Source organism: Rhinolophus sinicus, chromosome 16, assembly GCF_057876585.1.
Source record: "Rhinolophus sinicus isolate RSI-liver-muscle chromosome 16, RSI-T2T, whole genome shotgun sequence".
Taxonomy (NCBI): Eukaryota; Metazoa; Chordata; class Mammalia; order Chiroptera; family Rhinolophidae; genus Rhinolophus; species Rhinolophus sinicus.
In genome coordinates this window covers 1137474-1157815 of record NC_142516.1, presented here as the reverse complement: position 1 = coordinate 1157815, position 20342 = coordinate 1137474, and the positions used below count along the sequence as shown (strand labels likewise).

At 55.1% G+C, this 20342-nt stretch overlaps 1 protein-coding gene across 6 annotated transcripts in view; it reads left to right on the top strand.

Moving 5' to 3' along the window:
- CAMSAP1 (calmodulin regulated spectrin associated protein 1) overlaps window positions 1-20342 on the top strand; it is a 57673-nt gene that overhangs the window by 34320 nt on the left and 3011 nt on the right. For 3 of the 6 annotated variants that reach the window (XM_074331375.2, XM_074331373.2, XM_074331371.2), the window contains 11 exons: window positions 6367-6506; window positions 6598-6694; window positions 10683-10860; window positions 11295-11386; window positions 11886-11970; window positions 12620-14957; window positions 15771-15907; window positions 16180-16388; window positions 16538-16640; window positions 18102-18220; window positions 18656-18774. In XM_074331375.2, coding sequence (XP_074187476.2) covers window positions 6367-6506; window positions 6598-6694; window positions 10683-10860; window positions 11295-11386; window positions 11886-11970; window positions 12620-14957; window positions 15771-15907; window positions 16180-16388; window positions 16538-16640; window positions 18102-18220; window positions 18656-18774 — 3617 coding nt within the window. The remainder of the gene's footprint in view (window positions 1-6366; window positions 6507-6597; window positions 6695-10682; window positions 10861-11294; window positions 11387-11885; window positions 11971-12619; window positions 14958-15770; window positions 15908-16179; window positions 16389-16537; window positions 16641-18101; window positions 18221-18655; window positions 18775-20342) is intronic. The other 3 variants (XM_074331374.2, XM_074331372.2, XM_074331370.2) reach the window with 1 other exon arrangement.

Below are 20342 nucleotides of genomic sequence, written 5' to 3'. Positions count from 1 at the left end.
GCCAGGAACTAGGGAGCTTGGCCGAGGCCGCAGCCCTAGGGGCGGGGGCAGGCACCTTTCATGAAGAAAGGGAGCCGCCAGGCTGGTGGGAGCCCAGGACTTGTGAAGCTCGTGGGTCCCGCAGGAGTGGGCGCGGAGTTTTGAGGTGCAGGAAGACTGCCACAAGCCAGGGCATGCCAGATACCCAGAGAACCCCGCCGCCGGAAATGGGGCTCTGGGGAAAAGCCGAGCCACACGACGAGACAGCCTTCACCAGAGTCCCCAGACGCAACAGATAGATTTGGCTCCAAGACATCGGTGACAAAGGATATCTGAACAAGAACACAGTGTTTAATGTGACAAAGACAAAAAAGAAGAAATAGAAACCATAAGAAAGATGAGGGAACGGGAGTATTACCTGTCTCCTGGAGTTTTCCCTTGTCCTCAGCACCTTTTCTCGTGTTTTCATCCCTTTCCCCTCTTATTCTGGACGTTTTCTCAGTCTCCCTCCAGTTCACTGACCCAGGCAGCTCTTGCTGCAGTCGTGTCAAGCCGCTTCCAAGCGCTCCACTGGGGGTGGAAGACAAAGGGGGACTAGGGGTGCAGGACCTCAGGGACATGCAGTGTCAGAGCTCATTGCGTCTAGTGGCAGAACATCAACACCGAATTCCAGGGAGAAGTGAAGCGCCACACGCAGACGCGGGTTGAGGAGGAGGTAAGGGGCAGTGCGGCCTTGAGTGTGGCACAGGCGTGGTCCAGGTACCCGCCGTTCCTGAGCACCTTGAAAGGAAGTGAAGGGGGTGTAGTTACACAGCTGGCCTCCAGCGAGGCCACAGAGCAAACCTCAGCAGGTTGCAGAGAGTTGATCGTCTCCCCTCAACACAGGGAAACACGAAACCAGTGACAAACCACGCACCTGCTTTCTCCAGACCTGACGTCGCTAATGTTTAGAAACCACCTCGTGGATCAAAGTAGAAACCGTCGTGGAGTTTTCTAGTAAGAGCTCTCCAAGGGTAGGGATTTTTATCTCTTTTCTTCACTGGTGCATCCCAACCATTTAAAGTCGTGTTTGGGACAAGTCGGTGAATAAATGAGTGAACAGCATCCATGTGAGAGCTTGTGGGCTGCAGCTCAGCGTGGTTGAGAAAAGGAAACTCAGTGTGTATTCTGGAAGGAAGGAATTTTACAATTATGAACTGGCTTAACCTCAGTGGGTCAGGAGAGAACATGGACGTGAGCCCCAGAAAGTCGGAGGAAGGGAAATGCCAAAGAGTGTGAACCTGTGTCCTCTGGTCAGACAGAGTCCGCCCGCACCAGGGGAAGAACCCAAATCTCTCCAGTTTCTGGGCAGCAGCACCTAGTGAGGGTTCAGGACGAGGAGAGGCCAGTGGCTCACTCCCGGAGGGTCCCAGGAGGGCTCCAGCGGGCCTGCCACGGACGTGCCACGGGCACGGGGCAGTCGGGCTGGAGAGCAGCGAGAGCCCAGGTCCCTTTGCCCCTTCAGACAATGATGACACCTCCCCATACACCCTCAGGAGATTGGGGGGAGACGGGCTCTGTTCGCAGACCCCACACATATCAGGGATGAGGTGACGCCGGGAAGTCAGGCTTTGTGGAGACCGGCTCTCGTCCCTGTTTGCCCACCCAGGAAGCCGCCTTCCCTGACTTGGCTTCATAATGCTGACCTGCCTGTGGGGCCCAGGGACCAGGGATGGGTTCTCTGCAGAAGCTGGCCTCTGGCCTCGGCAAACGCCCACCGCCACTGCCATGTCCTTTACAGCCAACTGGCTCCCGCTCAGTCCCCTGCCACGAAGCCCCCTCCCTGCCTTACTCTTCGCTCTGGTCTGCTGAAGATCCGACACTGGAGGAAAGCCACCGTCCTGAATGGGAAGCCCGATGGACTGAGCCCTGCGGGTGGGCAGGAGCAAATGCTGGTGGGGAGAGCACCGGGCATTTGTGCCCAGGGCCCAGCTGCTGGAAGAGGACGGGCCAGGTGTTAGTGTGTGCAGGGTGCGTTCTTACTGACATTAAGAATTCACCAAGTGCTGGGTGACAGGAAGTGCTAGGCCCACCTGGTGACTCGTATATCGATGAAGGGCCACAGCTGAGCATGTGACAGCAGCTCCAGAACTCCTGGGACAGAGTGCCCACAGGACGGGGAGTCCAGACAGCAGCTCCCGTGCCCCCCAGTCCCGGGGAGAGCGGTTCCCCGCTGAGTGCCTGATCGTCCGGGGTGGGGGGAGGCTGGTTCAGAGCGCCCCATGGGGAAAGGTACAGCTGCGGCCTTCCTGAGTGGGTGTCGGAGCGCACTGCAGGCGCACTCCCCACACAGAGGCACAGGCCAGAGGGGACGGGGGCAGCCCAGGGAGGAGGCAGAGGGGTGTTCAAACAAAGGACGTGGAAAAATGAGGCAAATATTAAATCCAGGAAAAATGGAACACTGTCAGCTCAGCAGCAGGAATAGTTTCTTGGTGATGTGAGACTCAGCTGAATTTAACCACACACACTGCACTCTGACCCGCAAGAGGGCCACGTGCGCCCTGCTCACCCTCTGCCCCGAATGCACTTCACAGGTGGTGGCCCTCGGGCGGGCTGGACAGAGATGCTTGCAGGCCAGACGCTGAAGGTGGCAGGTGGCGGTAGGCTGGCCAGAGAATTGCTGTTTTGCTCAACAAGCTCCTTAAATATTATTTGACTTTATAAAGACTTTTTATGTACTTTGTTAAAAAATAAAAGTTAATATAAAATTTTTAGGTCAATTCAATAGCAAAAATTAATAGTTCAGAAATTTTAAATGTGTAGAACTAAAAGCATTCTTGTAAAGGATTGCTAAAATAGTCCTCTGGAAAGACTGATCAAGAAAAGATGGCAAAAACAAAGACTAGAGTAGCTGAGATTAAATACAGATCTAGTGGACACTGAAATAAATACTAAGGAAAATACTGAGAATACTGTAGGCCATACATATTTGAAATGTTAGATGAAGTGGGCAGTTTTCTGTGGAACCAAGAAAAGATGAGAAACCTAAGTGGACCCGTAACTGCAGAATGCATGGACGCGGCTTTCAGAACATGTCCCCATGTCCCCACAGGCTGGCTGTTCACCGGACGTCAGACAGGGCCAGCTCTGTCCGCCTGCCCTGCACAGTCCTATCAGCTCTTAGAATGTTGTGAACGAAATGAGCTTGTGAGTAAACTCAGCAAAGAAGAAGGAAGACCCCTGGAAGAAACTGAACTTTTCTGTAGTACTTGGGAGAAGACTTGGACCGTATGCTGAGATGCCAAGAATAGTATAAAAGTGTAATTTTCCCAGGTCATAAATTTATTGCCAGTCCAGTAAATAATTTTTTTATTTCAGAAATTGACGCAATAATGTAAAAATTCATGTAAAGGGTAAAGGCCAAAGGGACAAAATTAATGTTTGTAGCATTTTGTTTTGATATGTTTCAATTTACAGAGGAATATACAAAGAATTCCTGCATGCTTTCACCCAGATTTTCTAGTCGTTACATTTTGTCACGTTTGTGTTACATTTGTTGGTCTCTGCCCCATTGGAGAGTACCTTGGAGAACAAAGTGAAGACCAGGAAGCTTCACAGTGGTACAGCACTAATCTGGTCCTGTGTGGATGTTGTCAGCTGTCCCGTAATGTCCTCGACCCCGGCAGCCCCATGCAGGCGCTGGCCCGGCGCACTCAGCAGTCGTCAGCTTTCTGGTTCCCAGCATCTGGTTGGAGCCCTTTTCCAGCCCTCCGGTGTCTTTCTTGAAGAGTACACGCCACTTAGTTTGTTGAATGTCCCTTGTTCAGTGTTTCCTCCTGATTAGATTCAGAGTGTGATTTTTAGTAAGGACGCCGCAGAAGCGATGTGTCTTCCCAGTGCATCTGATTGGGGACCTGATGGCAGTGCACCCATGACACCAGCTTTGGTCCCTTGGTTCAGGGGACAGGTGATGGGTTTCTCCACTCTGAGATCACTAATTTTGCTTTATAATTAACGAGTAATTTGGGCGAGAGGCTGCGAGGCTCACTTCCTGTTTCTCATGAAGCATCTGCCCGCTAGTGTTACTACCGTGCTTTGGGAGCACGTGCAGCGCCTCGCCTCCTACGCCTGTCACGTGGCCATCTGCCGAGGGGAGCGCCTTCTCTGCGTATTCGTGTGATTGGTCTTAGATGGCCTCGGGTTCCAGCTTTATTCAGCAGATTATAATCCATCGTGTTCATTAATCTCTAGTTTCGATTGTTCCAGATTCCAGGCAGGCTGATTTTCAAGAATAAGAAGGCAGGGTCCTCGCTGTACAAAGACTATGCTGTTTAACTGCGTGGGCTGGACCAGTGTGGTTGGGGCTCAGGAGGAGTCAGTGGCCCAGGGGAGCTGTGCAGAGAAGTCCTGACAGTGACTGTGGAGGGAACCCAGGGCCTGTGGGGTGGCCCACGGGTGCTGCGAGGGGGAGGGTCCTGGCCGGGTCAGAATGTGGGGCCGCTTGGCCATCTGTATGGGGGCAGCGCAGTGAGACAGCAACAGCCCTGCCCCGCGTGAAAGACCTGACATACTCGTACGATGTTGGCGTTGGGACGGATTACATACATTACAAAAAGGCACAGATAATAGAAAGGACCCTGATATTTAACCAATTTTTATTTACTGGAACATCAGCAAATAAAATTAAGTGATAAAACTGTATTCATGAAAAAGTATTTGCAACAAATGTAAGTTGTCAGAGGACCCGCCACAGTCCTTCTGTAACCGTAGCACGTGAAGAATTCCTGCAGATCAGTAAGGAAAAGACGAACAACCCAGAGCCACAGGAACAGGCTTTGCACAGAAGAGGGATCAAGAGTGTGAGCGCACCCGTGACCAGGGACACATTTCACAGCCGTGTGTGTGTGTGGGTGGCGGGCGGTGGCGGGGGGCCCGAGCTCCAGAATGCCGGTGGGTTGTCCTGCTGTGAGGCCTGTGCGGGTGCAGAGAGCATTTTTCGTGACCGTGAAAATTGAGATACTGTGTGGCCGTTCACATGAGTGACTGATGTCTGCGCGCACCAATGGAGGTCTGTGTGCAGATGTAACACTGAGTTCAGGGAGAAAACGGGTTGCACACGAGGTGTAGTTTGTTGTCATGAATGTACATTTAAGAAGCCAAGTCAGCAGTGTCCTGTTTCAGGGCACCTCACTAAGGGACGGACACAGGCCAAGTGTGATGAAAACACTGACCCCGCATAGAAGAGTCACGCAGCCCTGGGGGAACGGCTGGCCACCTGGTGGGGGCTGGTCTCCTGCACCGTGTATGGTGCTTCTTACTGGAAGAAAATGGTCTGAATCACGTAAGGGCTGACGTTACCATTCCATCTGGGTACAGGTACCTGGGCGGCTGATGTTTACGTTTGTGATGGTTTGTGATCAGAACTTGAAAGAAACATTTCTCAGTAATAGCAGCGTGCACAGTCGGTCATCTTCTACCGGGTCTCTTTGGGACTTCCTGGTCCCGGACACCGTCTAGGACAGAACTCAGTGAGTCGGGCTTGTGCAGGTTTCTAAACCCTCAGAAATGGCTTCTTAGAAATCAAGTTAGTTTATTTCTGTTTCGCAAGACCCTGTGTCCTTACCTGTCTGCCTTATCTGTCTGCTTACAGGCCAGATTAACTTAAGTCATCAGTACAGCCGCTTCTCCTTCAGCCCTGAGCTGTGTCTAGTTCTAGTGCTTCCTAGCTGAGAGCAGTTGTCCCCTGCCCCGCCCCCAAAGGGCATCATGCTCAGGGGATGGCGTTTTCGTGGCCCCCGGACACCTGTGCTGAGATTGGCCAATCAAGCCCTGCGGAGCACCCTGAACTGGAAAGGTGTCCGGCCCCAGAGGGTGATCACCCCAGTCCCCCATCTCCTTCCCGGAGGGACACCCCGGCACGCACCGTGGCCTGAATTCGTGATTTGTACTCTTTCTGTATTACTCCTTGGATAAGCCTGGCTTTCCTGATGTTATCCCTCCTGCAGTCCTGCAGGAACCCCATCGGGATTTCTGATGGTAAAGAAACTCAGCGAAACATTAACTGGCTTGATGCGGCCAGTCCTTTCATAAACTGGAAGGCGGTTGTTACTGTCCGTTTTGGAAGCCCAGTCTTAAAATCCCATGATTTCTGTTACGCTTTTTAGATGTTAACAGTTAAATTCAGATCCCGGACACTTCTCAGATCTTTTTCTCCAGTGTTTTCTCCTATATTTACTGTTACTTATAGTACTTATTATAATGTTTAAATTTCTTAATGTTACTACTTTTTAAAGTGTCACCACTACCTTCATTTAAAATGTGTTTCAGTTCAGAGTTTATATTTATGTACACACACTTATGAAGCAGAATATCTTTATAATAAATTGTAGTTTTCTTTTTATCTATTAGATATATGCTTGAAGGAGGTAACATCGATGGCTGACAGTCTATATAATATTCGGCTTCTGAGAGAATTCTCAAATGAATATCTTAACAAATGCTTTTATCTCACCTTAGAAGATATGCTGTATGCTCCCTTAGTGTTGAAGGTAATAATGAATTATTAAACACACATTTTTAAAACCGTGTGTGAATAAGCTACTTACCGTGTCCTTGGCTTTTTTTGTTTTTTTCTTCTAGCCGAACGTTATGGTTTTTATTGCTGAGCTCTTCTGGTGGTTTGAGAATGTCAGACCAGATTTTGTTCAACCCAGGGACGTGCAGGAACTGAAAGATGGTGAGTGACGAACTTCGGTGACTTGCTAGCTGTTTCCTCGGAGAGCTTTTCGGTACTCGGGTGTCCTTAACCGGTGCCTAACGTTCTGTACAGCAGTGCTGTTTCAGTTTGAATGGTTTCTCTGGGGAGGAGAGACCTGTGTCGTGTCCTGGCTGCCCGTCTGGGGCCCGTCCCTGCAGGAGCTTTCCTAGACTGAACAGCCCTGGGACCGTCCTCACCGCACAGCAAGCACCCGAGGGGCAGCGGGGTTCTGATGGACGTACTTGGCAGCAAGTGAACCCGACTGGTCTGTGGGGGCTGTTCTCACCCTCCACAGCTCTCACTTTCTGTCCCTCAAACAAGGCAGAAAACATCTGTGTTGACCAGATTAAGACCTTTTTTTCATTAAAAGATGATTAAAAAGAAAAACAAACCAACTGTCTCCAAGGGCTGACTGGCACCTAGAATGTATAGAAAGCTCATTCACATCCATGAGTGAAAGAAAACCCAATAGAACAATGAGCAGAAGACTTGACCAGATCTTTCGTGAAAACGGGCTCCACATGCTCCTCCAAGTCCTGGAGGCGCGTGGCTTCGCTGCTGGTGCCACTGAAACTGTGTAGACACCCCCACCAGGTGGTGGGCCGGCCGGGCCGGTGGTGAGGGCGTGCCCCTCCCCTGGTCCCCAACTCGGGCACCTCCATGTCTCCCCAAGCCGGAAGGGCCATCGGCCTGTTCCCTGCATCTGGTACCCACAGGTGTTCTGAGAGGTCGTGCTCTGTACCCGCTCCCTGCTCACCTCGGACCCCAGTGTTTTCCCAGGAGTGTGACTCCCTCCGTCATGGTCATTTCCTGAGCAAGAGGCAGGAGCAGGACGCTGTGGGGCAGGCACTGGGGCTGTAGCGGGCGCCCGGGAACGCAGCGTGGGGAGCCACACCTGCAGTGTCTTGTTGGCGACCTCTCCTTGCAGTGGAAATACCCAGGAAGCAGCTGTGGTGCCACTCATTCCGGGCTGGGCATGACCCACAGGTCTCGTGGTCACGGGCCCACTTGTGTACTTCCCTCTGTAAGGCGTGTCCCCATCTGCGGGGTCAGTGCAGCCCGGCACGCGCTCTCTTAGCTGCTGGCCAGTGGGGTGGCTGGCCCGGGTCCGGAAAGGCACACGTGAAGCAGAGTATGTGTGTGTCTGACCAAAGTGGTTGCTGGCCTCCCCGAGGGCCCAGTGAAGCTGACAACCGCTAAGTGGTCAGCGGGCCGCTTGGAAGACTGTGTGCCGGGGGCTCGGCATTGGCCCTGGGCAGCTTGGTCGGTGGGAGTCTGTGCCCTTCACTCTCATGCGTAGGTTCATCCCTGCCTCTGGCCACTTCATGCGTGTGCCCATTGTTCCATGGCGGTGGCTGATGACAGGCTGGCTGGCAGCAACCAGCAGCATCTGTCTGCATTCTTCTGTCGGCTGTCTGTTAGCCAAACTCAGGCCAGAGCCAAGGCAGTGCTGGTGCCAGGGTCCTAAATGACATGCGGCTTGCAGCCCCCACAGGCTTAGCCCCAGGTACCTTGTCTGTCAGAGATGAGGGGCGAGCTCGCCCTTGTGACTGGGAGTGTCTGGCAGGACTCCGCTCGTGACGCATGCTCAATAGGTGAGCCATGGCCAGTGACGCCAGGGCTGTTGTGGGAAGGTGTGTGGTTCTTTGGCGCAGCAGCATGGCCTGCCCCAGAATCCGGGGTGCTGCTCTGTGCTTCTCCCACTGGGACTGGCCTCGGAGCGCGCGGCCCTTTTCCCCACTGCCAGCCGCCATGCCAGGTCTGCTGGGCTATGTGGCCCGGCCTGTGGACGAGCCCTTTCCTATTCGGTCCCCATTCACAGCACCCATGTCATTCTCTGGAGCGGTGCCCCAGGTGTGCAGCGTGCCACCTCCAGACCCTCCTCCCAGTGACAAGTGGGATGTAGAGGTGTTTGTGTTTTACTCTGGGTGGCATGACCTGGCGTGCCCCTAAAACCGTCACTGGCATGGCAAGATCCGGAGTCTCCATCTAGGCACGGCGTGACCGGGCCTCTGCTGAGGGTCTCAGGCCAAACCAAGGTGTTGTTCTTGTCTGGAGGCTGCTTCCAAGCCTGTCGTCGTTGGCATTTATCAGATTGAGGTCCCCATTTCTGCACCGGGTCACGGGCCACTCGCTGTGTCCTGGAGGTCGGAGGTTTGGCAGGACAGCTGCCCCTTGGGCCTCCTGCTGGGCCGACTCTGGCCAGACTCTGTCGGGTTTCCTCGGGGTGGCCTGGGGAGTGACATGGAGATTCAGGGGCTATACTCGGCATCCTCTAGGTCCTCAGGGTCACGTTTCCTGCACCCCACATGGGGTCATCACTGGTTCTCGTTTACCACCTGGGGGGCGGTTTTTAAGGCTCTCCTCGGCCAAGCCAACTCCCAGTGTGGCTGGTGCACCAGCCACCAACTACATTTACCCTGGCCTGTGGGTGCCCTGGACCTTGGCTGGGCCTTCCCTCTCCCACCCGGATGGGCAACGATGACACTTTGGGCCTCTGGGTATCGATGCCAGCTCCCCCTCCCCAGCACGCAGGCCTCTGAGTAAAGGTGTATGTCCCTGTGGGGCAGGCTTGGGTCGCTGCCGCAGACTCCTCTCCAGGCAGTTGGCTCAGGCACAACCAGTTCAGGCCCAGAGACAGCTTAGAATAGGGACTTCCTGGGGGTGGCTGCTGTCCGTTTGCCCCTGGGGAAGCTGTGTTCCGTTCTCGTTCCACAACTCTGCTGCCCCGCCTGGTGGCTGCCCTTCCGCCTGGCGCATCACAGGCACTGTGTCCACGTGGATTCTGCGGGCTCACGCAGCCGCCTGGCCCCCCGGGGGCAGTGACGCAGGCCCTGTGTGCTGCCACTGGCCCCCACCTTGCTCTGCCTCCTCGGCCCTGCACATGCCACGCAGTTCCGTCGCTCCCCTCACGTAGCGAGGGCCCTGCTTTTAGTCGTGCGTGCAGCTTGCCTGGTCGCTTCTGCATGGGTCTCGGGAGCCCTCCCGAATCGGACCTGCTGGCTGCCCCAGGTGGCCCCTTCCTCCTGTCAGGCCCAGCCATGCTGGTAGGCCTGGTGGCCGGCGGGGGACGGCCAGGTCCTGCAGGGCACATGCCATCTTGCAGGAGGCCTATGAGGTCTCCAAGCCTGGGGGCTGGGGGCTCTCCACAGGGAGGGGCCTACGGAGTCCCAGGGAGTCCAGGAATTTGAGCTTTTCGATGCCCAGAATTCTCCATCCTGTGTGTCAGGATTGGCATAGCAGCCTCCACAGCCAGCTTCTCTGCCCACGGGGCCTGGGCCTCACCCCGGCTGCCCGCCGCACCCTCTGTCCTCCGCTCTCACTCCGGCTCTTGGCCGCCTCTCGCTGTCTCAGCCTTTCCTTCCCTGTCTCCTCGCGCTCCAGTGGGTGCGGGCAGCCACCCAGCCTGTTGTTCCGGAAGCTCCTCCCCACGTTCACGTCACCTTAGCTACTGTGTCTCCCACAGTGGACTGCCCCCCAGGCCAGGGCTATCTGGGCTCCAGCTGCCAAGCTGCTGGCTCCTTGTTGCCAGTTGGCCGGAGAGGGTCCAGCCTGAATCCAGCTCCTGCTGCCGTGGACTAGCCCTGGCACCACGTCTTGGGCCAGCTCTCTGGGGAGCAGCCTGAGAGATGGGGTTCCTGTTCAGGACTGGAGCCGAAGTGACTGCTGGGGTGGCTGCTCACACACTGGAGGCTCCACGTGGCTGTCAGAGGCTCTCCTCGTCCTACTCGGTGCCGTGTCTTACTGTTGGCACTCACTTTGTTGTGATATTTGTAGTATTTGTTATTACAGAGCACATTTGATGAACTAGAAACCAGGTTTTTGGGAGAAGTTTGGTTGCAGGTAAAAGTTGTGTTATTTTTAGTGCTTACAAAAGCTGTAGGGTTTTTTTTTTTTTAGATGCTTCTTGCTAATGTAAGTGACTGTAAATAACGTGAACATTTCTGTAAAATTGCTACTTCTGCAGCTAAAACAGTGTCACACCAAAAAAGCAGTCGGCCCCCTGTTCCCATCTCCAACGCCACCAAGCGCAGCTTCCTGGGCGGCCCCGCAGCAGCGAGCCCGGCCGAGCTTCAGCCCCCTGCCCACCTGCCAGCCGAGGGCTGCCACCGGCACCACCTGCTCCCCGAGGAGGCGGAACATCTGTGAGTCTGTCTGCTCTCGCGGCTGTCAGCGTCCTGGTTCCCCTCCTCGTTAGTGTCCAGTTTTAATTGAAGTTACCTCTTGAAAGTACCGGAGTCGGTAGTGACAGGTTTTTCCCCCGCCCCGTCCCCTCTGGCCCCTGCCCCCCCCAGAGAAAAATAACTTGGATTTTGCTGTTAGAATTTGGAACTTGTTTTATTATAAATTGTAACCAGAAGGCAGCATGTCCCCTTGTTGCAGTTTTTGGTTATTTATCCCAAGTTTGAAATTCTTGGTACTATTTTGGTTCATTTTTATAACAATTTTTCCCAAAGAACCTATGAATTTCCCACAGATTAGTGTGAATTCGTGAGTGTCTGTAGTTCCTTTTACATTGGCTTTTGAACTTGAAGATTGCTAAATAGGTGATTTTCTCTCCCATTCTTTTTCCATCTAGGGGGAAGGGCGCTTCTGCCTTTAGCCCATCGCATCCTTTATTGCCTTTGAGGCAGAAGCAGCAAAAGACGGTGCAGGGAGAGGACCCCCCCGGTAGGAACGCCCTTTCCACTTTCTCTCTCCTCCTCCTCAGTTCTTCTGACGGTAGTTCACCAAAGTAACAGTTCTCAAAATTAAACTCTTACTATGACGTAATAATTTTAGTTAAGACTAACTATGGCATCATAAATTTCAATTTGTATTGATGTACCTTAGTATGTATAGTCTTTATAGTGGAAATATCGTTAAATCTAGTAAATTATATGAAGTATACAGTATATGCTGTGTTGTATTCTTGCAAGAACTTAACATGTGTTGATGACATTCCCTGAGAGTCCTGATTATTTCACTTCATGGTGTGGACTGAATACTGTTGAATTGTACATTCCTTACTATTGATATTATTGAAAATTAGGTTGCGATTATCTGCTTTCCTTGAATGGGTGTGAGTTATGATGCGTTTCCTTGAGAAATGGTTTTTGTGTTGAGTTTCAAGTGATTTAAAGTTGGTTATTTAACGCTGAACACATGTACTGTTTCCTTCAATCACCAGATCAGCGACACCGATCTAATTCTTTAACCCGAGTGGATGGTCAGCCACGGGGGATAGCAGTAGCATGGCCGGAAAAAAAACCCAGGTAAACTGTCTACATTTCAAATAAGTTTCCGATTGAAATGTCGTTAGACTAGCAGCAGCTGTCCTGATGCAGACCGGGACCCCTGGGGCTCCCCGAGGTCCTTCCAGGGGTCCATGGGCCAGAATACGCCGCTGTGTTATCTGCGTCTCTGCTCCTCTCTCAAGCAGACGACACCCATGACGTGTGTTGTCGCAGCAGATCGGGACTGAGTCACAGTGAGATATGAGAACCCGGCCAGGTATTGGAGAGATTTGCGGAAGTGTGAAGTGACGCCGCTCATCTCAATATTAACTTCCTCAGTTTAGAAAATACGGACTTTTTTCATGGGATAGGTTTTTTATTGCATTTTTTAATCTTGTTTTAAAATGTCTTGGCTTTCATTTCTAGTATGGTAACTATTAATATTGATAACTATAATAAGTAAAAGCTCTTCTCAGTAATTTTTAAGGTGTAAAGGGGTCCCAGGAGCAAAATGTTTGAGAATTGCTGAACTGAAATCACCTGTGGTTTTCTTCTGCCCACGAAAAGGGTTTCACTCTCCATAGTTAAGATTCGCGTTCTGTTGTCATAACTGGTGGTGGTGTCACTGTTGGTGTCGCCTCTCGTGCAGATAGCGACATGTCCAATGGACTTCTTTCCCACATTGCAGGCCTGTGTCAGCGGCACCCTTTGCTGTCCATCCTACTACGAGCTACGACACAGACGCTGGCTCTGGCGACAGCATCAGCCTGGCCCGCTCCATCAGCAAGGACAGTTTGGCATCCAACGTCATTACGCTGACCCCACAGAACCAGCCGCACCCCGCAACCCCAAAGGCGCCTGGAAAAAGCCTCCTGAACAATGTCGACATTGAGGATGAGGATGAAGAGCTCGTGGCCATTGTTAGAATGGATGGGGCTCCCCACGGCGGTGACCTGGGCTTGACAGGTGCCAGGTCTCCCCAGAGGCTGGCAGACACCTTAGAAAGTAAGCCCGACAGTTTCTTCTTGGAGCCGTTGATGCCGGCCGTGCTCCGGCCGGCCAAAGAGAAGCAGACGGTTACCAAGGAGGACGAGTACGGAGAAGGGCGGCCGAGGACCTGCACGTCCAGGAGGCCCGGCGAGAGCCACCTGCCTCTGGGGCGGCGGAAGGCGCCCGGCAGCCACATCAGCCGCGACTTGAATAGGACTTTTACCCCGATCTGCTCAGAGCCCGCTGTGGGCCTGGCCCCCGCATCCACTGAGGCCGGGGAAGCCCGCAGCAGTGCTTTTGATCCGCTGTCTCAGGGACAGTCTGCTGACGGCTTCTTTCTTCATGTGGCCGGAGTGGACGAGGACTCGGAGGGCAGGCTCTGCGTTGGCCGTGAGAGAAGCCCCCGCGCCCATGACCCAGAGCCATGGACGGTCCTGAGGCAGGACTCCGACTCGGACATCGCTGACTTAGACGAAGCGGGGCCCGAGTTAATCGGCGAGGACCACGCCGTGCCGACCGCCAAGTATGCCGGCGAGGAGGAGTCGGCCAAGCTGCAGGAGGACATGCAGGTGAGGGAGCACGAGGACAAGGACGACGCCAGCGGCCGCTCCAGCCCTTGCCTGAGCACGGTCTCTCAGGTCAGCAGCGTCTCCGTGGCCAGTGGGAGCGTGAAGATGACCAGCTTCGCAGAGAGGAAGCTGCAGAGGCTCAACAGCTGTGAGACCAAGTCCAGCACGAGCAGCTCCCAGAAGACCACGCCCGATGCCTCAGAGAGCTGCCCGCCCCCACTGACCACGTGGAAGCAGAAGCGAGAGCAGAGCCCTGGGCCACAGGGCCGCGACCACGCCAGCCTGCTGGCTTCTGAGCTGGTCCGGCTGCACATGCAGCTGGAGGAGAAGCGGAGGGCCATCGAGGCACAGAAGAAGGAGATGGAGGCGCTGTCCGCGCGGCAGCGGCTCCGGCTGGGGAAGGCGGCCTTCCTGCATGTGGTCAAGAAGGGCAAGGCGGAGGCGGCGCCCCAGCCTCTGAAGCCGGGGCTCGCGGCCAGGGAAGGTCCCCAGCACAACGGCGAGGCCTTCGGGGGCAGCGCGTCCAGAACAGAGGAGTTTCTGCTCAAGGAGCAGCAGCCAGATGTTAGCGAGTGTCAAGATGGGGACCGAGAAAGCCTGGTTTTCCTTCAGCAGCACAGAACCCGAGACACTGCACTGCACGGGCTGGAGAAGAGCAGAGCGCTTTCTGCCGCCCTTCTGGGGGATGCGGGCGAGGTGGCCGACGTGGGCGAGTGCGACCTTTCCATCGAGAAGCTGAATGAGACCATCAGCACGCTGCAGCAGGCCATCCTGAAGATTTCCCAGCAGCAGGAGCAGCTGCTCCTGAAGTCCCCGGCAGTGCCAGCTCCGGGCTCCAGAAACAACTGCCAGGACCAGAAGGTCAAGGCGGGCATCCACTTCGTGGAGCCGCTGTCTCCGCCTGGGGTGCCAGGCCCCCGCAGACCTCCCCGTCTCGGTCAGGGGCGCAGCTCCCGCCCGGGAAGGCCGGCTGAGCTGAAGGTTGCAAAAGACAGGCAGCAGGGTTCGTCCCGAAGCAAGACCCCGACCCCCAGTGTGGAGGCCCTGCCCCATGTACGGCCTTTCCCGCCGAGGACGCCCTCCGACCCCGGCTGGGACGCAGACCCCACCAGTGACCCTCATGAGAAGTGCTTCTTCGACACTTACCGCCTGCACGATGAGAACAACCAGCGGGCGTTGGTTCTATCATCTTCCAAAGACACCAACGTTTTGTCGGAACAGATGAGCTTCAGAGAAGTTCTGGAGAGCAGTGTGAAGGAGGCGGGGCTCAGCGCCCCCGGGGGTGTGGTCGTGGGAAAGGAGGACGTCCTCGGGGACGGGCCCCCCAGGAACAAGGCCAGCCTCATTGAGGTGGACCTGTCGGACCTGAAGGCCCCCGACGAGGACGGACAGACAGAGGGCCACGAGAGCACGGTGGACCTTGGCGGTGAGGGTGACCAGAAGCCAGGGGTCGGCTTCTTCTTCAAGGTAAATAGCTGGGAGTGTGGTGGCAAGTGGTGGCCAGGTGGTCACTTCGTCCTGGTGGTGAGGGTGTTAGCAGAGCCTGGCTGCAACCGCTGTATCTGTCAGGACAGCCCCAGGCGAGTGTGGCTGTGGGTGGGCCCTGGACCGCCAGCTCCCAGTAGCTTCGTGGCTCATGAAGTGCTGGTTTTCTTTTGATGATTTGCTAATCATTTTAAAATGTGAAGACAGTCTTAGTTTACAGGCTCCACAGAAACGGGTGCTGGGCCCAAAGTGTGCTGAGCCTGCTCCAGAGTCTGGATGGCTGCAGAAACACTGAGAAACGTTTCTGATTCTGATGGTGCCTCACTTGTCCTTCTTCTTAGGGAAAAAAGGAAAATGAGCTGTGAGCACTTCTTTTCTGTTCTAGTAGTGTCGCCTTTCCTCCTGGCAGTTACGAAGGTGGTGCCGTAACTACAGTCATCTCGTTTATCTTAGCAAGACGGCTTGCTTTATGTGGCGGCAGTGCCTTTCAGACATGAACAGATGAGCCCATGGGTGTTGGCCCACCTGTGGCAGCACGTTCAGTTTTTGAGGCAAGCTGAACCCAGTGCAGACCTTTGCAAAGCTGACAGGCTTTATGACGCTTTCTCAGCAGTGTGGTGTCTTCTGTGTGTTTGTAGCATCATGAAGATATGCTTATTCATCAATTAAAATGAGTAAGGAAGCCTTTGCACTGAAACTTCCTAAGCCTGTATTAGATACGGCTGCTGGGCGAAAGGAGAGCCTGGGAGATCTGAGGGCTGTGTCCGGTAATGTTCAGCCATGTCTGTTCTGCAGGATGAGCAGAAGGCGGAAGACGAGCTTGCCAAGAAGCGGGCGGCCTTCCTCTTGAAGCAGCAGCGCAAGGCCGAGGAGGCTCGTGTACGGAAGCAGCAGCTGGAGGCGGAAGTGGAGCTCAAGAGAGACGAGGCCCGGTGGGTGCCCGGGGTCCCGCCGCTGCCTGCCCCAGGACCATGTCTGTCACGCCCCCTCCCCTCCGTCCTGCTTGGGCTTACGTACTTCCTGGAGTCCCCTCCCTGAATCCCCACCCCAACCCCGGGAGCCGGATGCGTTTATCCTGGTGTCATGTGCCGCGCGCGGGAAGTGTGCAGAGAGGTGTGGTTCTGACATGGGGCAGTGATGCGGGGCCCCCAGTTCCCCGGCGTGTCCCTCTGACCGGGACGGTCCTGACGTATTCGCCCCTCAGCCGGAAAGCCGAAGAAGATCGGATCCGGAAGGAGGAGGAGAAGGCGCGGCGAGAGCTGATCAAGCAGGAGTACTTACGACGGAAGCAGCAACAGATCTTAGAGGAGCAGGGCCTGGCTAACCCTAAATCTAAGCCGAGAAAGCCGCGGCCCAAGTCGGTCCACCGGGAAGAGCCGCGGGGCGACGCGGGCACCAAGTGCTCCTCAACGCGTGAGCAGGCCCAGGGGTGTGGGCACCGGCCCTGGTCCCCTCACCCGGGTGACACTGTGATGCGAGGACGTGCGGGTGGCTTCCCCGGGTGCCTGGTCCCGAACACAGACACATACATGTCTGACGAGAGCGTTTCTTATCTCCGGCAGCGGATAACCTGAGCCGGGCCCAGTCGGGCTCCAGCCTGTCCTTGGCCTCCGCGGCGACGACCGAGCCCGAGAGCGTCCATTCGGGGGGCACGCCTTCCCAGCGGTAAGGAGGCGGCGCCACGTTCGTGGCAGACAATGTAGGGAGGTGGTGCTGGAGCTTGAATTGGTAATGTCTCCGGTTTGGAACCGTTGCAGTCATTACACAGGGACTCTGAGATGCCCGGGCCGCCAGTGGGCACGTGCACAAATGCTCGTCACCCTCTCCCCTGCCTCCTCAGCCCACGCCGGCAATTGCATTTTTACACTGAGGTGGGAGCATCGTGTGTTTTGTTCTTAAATGCTTCAGTGTGTATCTCCTATGGATGACGACGTAACCAGCGTTGTCAAACAGCACCTTGATCGGATCCAGTCCTCGTCCAGTTGTCACCTGTTGTCCCAGCGAGTCCCTGAGAGCCGTGCTTCCGCACTTGAGGGTCCTGGTCAGGCCTGTGTGTCCCCCATCGCTGCTTCGGAGCAGTTCCTCAGCCCGTCTTTGTCGTTCTTGACCTTGACACTTTGGGCATGTGCAGGCCAGTCGTTTGTTGACTGCCCCTCAGTGGGGGTCGCCCACGAGTAGGGTCCGGCTGCGGTTGGGCTGGGAACAGCCCAGAGGGAAGTGTGTGTCCCGTGTCCTCGGGTTGCTTAAGGCCGGCTTCTTCCACGGGCACTGAATGAGTCCCTGAACGAGTCCCATTAGAGCGAGTGACTCGGGGGGAGATGCTGGGACCTTGTCGGTACCGCTGGGCTTTTGCTCAGTGCCCTCCTCACCCTGCGCATCCCCCTCACTTCCTCTTCTGGCATCAGGGGCCCCTCCCCCACCTGTCCTTTATTATGTGTGTGCATCCATGGCCGCAGCCAGTGTCCTGGTGGCTTCTTATTGCCTGGGCTTCGTGAAGGATGCCTCTCAGGGACTCTGGGTGCTGGCTGGACTTTGGTCCTGGCGGTCGGCTACCTGAGCTGGGTTCCAGCTCCAGCCCTGCCTGCCTCCCTTTCATGGGGCGCTATGTTCAGCTGCGCCACCAGGGGGCCTCTGCCGTGTTCAGTGCAGACTGCTCTGCAGGGACGCAGCTCAGGCCTGCCAGGAATTGGAGCGTCAGTGAGGCCTGGGGTTTTGCACTCGGCCCACCGTGTCGCCTCCCCTCTTCCCAGGGTCTTGTCCCTTGTTTGGCCCAAACATCATCTTCCAGCTTCCCCAGCCAGTTCCTGGACAGAGGCTGCATGAAGGCGAACCTCCTCTGATAGGGGTGGCCCCTCCGGTCTGGCCGCCTCCGTCACTCTAGTGCCTCAAGTGCTGGACTTTTGTATTAGCCCAGCGTTATGATTGCGTTCGTATGGTTGCATTCATGGGTAGCAGAGCGACGTGCGCTCGTCCGCCGTGGTGGAGCCCCTGCCACTGCTGATGGTCCTTGCACTGGGGTGCGGGCTGGCCCAGGTCAGGCTGGAATTCCACAAGCCAGTGCACAGTTGTGGCGGAGAGGACGTGTGCACGTGCCTGTCCCTGCTCACCCGTGTCCCTTTCTTTCAGCAGAGTTGAGTCACTGGAAGCCTTGCCCGTATTAAGCCGCAACCCCAGCAGAAGCACGGACAGAGATTGGGACACGGCGTCCGCAGCGTCCTCCCTCGCCTCGGTGGCTGAGTACACAGGTGACAACCTCATTCTCCGTAGTGGTCCCAGGCGCACATCTGGTCGGGGTGGGCACTGCTTGGCCCTCCAGCTGCCTTGGTAGCAGGTGACGCATCTACATCTGCACAACTCCATGGCTGGAGCGTGTCCTGGGCGCTTTGGAACCTTGGACATTAAAAATGATTAATTCCTGGTTTTCTTTTGCCTTCCTTATAACCAACAAACTGAAATTAGAAAGGGGATACTTTGTTAATGACTTTAGTCTTTTTAAAATTTATTCAAAGTTTATAACTCAAAATTCTTTCAGATAACGTTTGAAGTGGCTTTTCCCGTTTTCATACAATCATAAACATCCCGAAGCAGCCTGCCCATTGCTTGGTTGTGAGACATTGTTGGGTTTTTTTGTGTGTGTGCCTTGAATCTTGACCTTGCAAATCTTGGCCTGGTTTTCATAGGTCCCAAGCTGTTTAAGGAGCCCAGCAGCAAATCCAACAAACCAATCATTCATAACGCGATATCCCACTGCTGTCTGGCTGGAAAAGTGAACGAACCTCACAAGAACTCAATATTGGAGGCAAGTATCAAGTTTTACTGCTCAGTTTTTGTGTAGAATGCAAGGTGTTTATGCACTAGGGTTCTTTGTGAAGGAAAACACCCTCGGTGCGCACACCTGGGGCTCATCCCTGCTCGGTAGCAGTTCGTACACGTGTAAGAACAGGTGCTCGGGCCTGAGGGACCGCACGACGTCACTGGCGCCGGAGGACAAGCAGGAGTTGGTTAGACGGACGACACTGGACGGAGCTGGGAGCCTGGGGCAGTCCCTCCAGTGAGAAGCCCTCTTGGTCCAGGGTGGGGGACCCGAGGGGATGTGGTGGGGAATGGAAAACGGGTGTCATTTTTGTCAAAGTGGAGGAAACCAGTCAACTTAGTTTGGTAGCTGAGGACTGTGGTTTCAGGTGGAGAGCGGGAGGGAGGGCGGTGTTGTAAGGACGGCCTCGCTGTGTCGGGGGAGGCAGGAGCCGGTGAGGGTGGTTCTAGGGATGGAGGGGATCAGTGGACAACTGGAAACTCCGGGGGTAAAGTGCTTGTCGTGACTGCCACGTCCCTGAGGGCAGCACTGTTCTTCACATCAGCAAGAACACTGTCGGGCCCTGGGCCTTTGTAGAAAGATCTGGAAGGCAGTTGGAAATAGAGGTTCAAGGTTAGGACTTGCTGCCCTTAAGCAGACTGAAGCTCAATCTTGGGTGGGCGACGAGGTTCCCACCATGCGGGAGGCGGGGACTCCTCTTCGGTTAGTGTTGTCGCGCTGGTCTAGGTGGGGAGGGGCGGGGAGCAGCCCTAAGGACTGGGTCGGGGGCTGGCGTGCTGGGCTGTGGGGCGGCCCCGGTAGAGGGGTCACAGGCCAGACAGGAATGGTTTCCAGCTTGGGCCACGGTCCATCGCTCAGCTCTTGATGTCGTAGCGCGAAAACCACCACAAATGGAGCGTGGACAAACAGGCATGGCTCGGTCCCCATGACACAGTGCTCATGGAACGGGGGCCCCGGGGCAGCTGCAGGGTCATAGCGGGTCAGGGTGGCTCTTACTAGAAAATGATGTCTGATCAGAGACCTGGAGGGAGGGAGGGAGGGCTATACAGGTTTGAGGAATAAGGCTCCGGAGCTCCTGGGAACCCAAGGGCTGCAGTGGGAGCTGGGATCGGACGCCTCGGGCAGCAGAGGGGCTCCAGCTCTGCTCTGAGTCAGACGGCGAACGCAGCTGTGGGCAGAGGGGTCTGAGCCGACCCGCCTCCGGAGCAAGAATGGACGTGAGGAGAGCGAGGGTGGAAGTGGGCTGCGCCGGGTAAGGAGCGGCAGAGGCGGGGCCGAGGGACGGGTGGGGGAGCACATCAGGCGCGCTGCTGTTTGCATCTATTTCTGTTCGTGTCTGATCACAGTTTTTATGGAGTTGGAATCAGTATCACGTACATAACGTCTTAATCTTTTAAAATATGTATTTGATTATTTAAAGTAACGAACCCATTATTTGCTGACAAAAACAATACGTTTGTGAAAAATAACTATTTTTAAAACAAAAATAGTGAGAAGAGTGGCGTTTTCGTTTTACACGCCTTTCTAATGCCCAGCTTTGGAGCGGTCAGCGG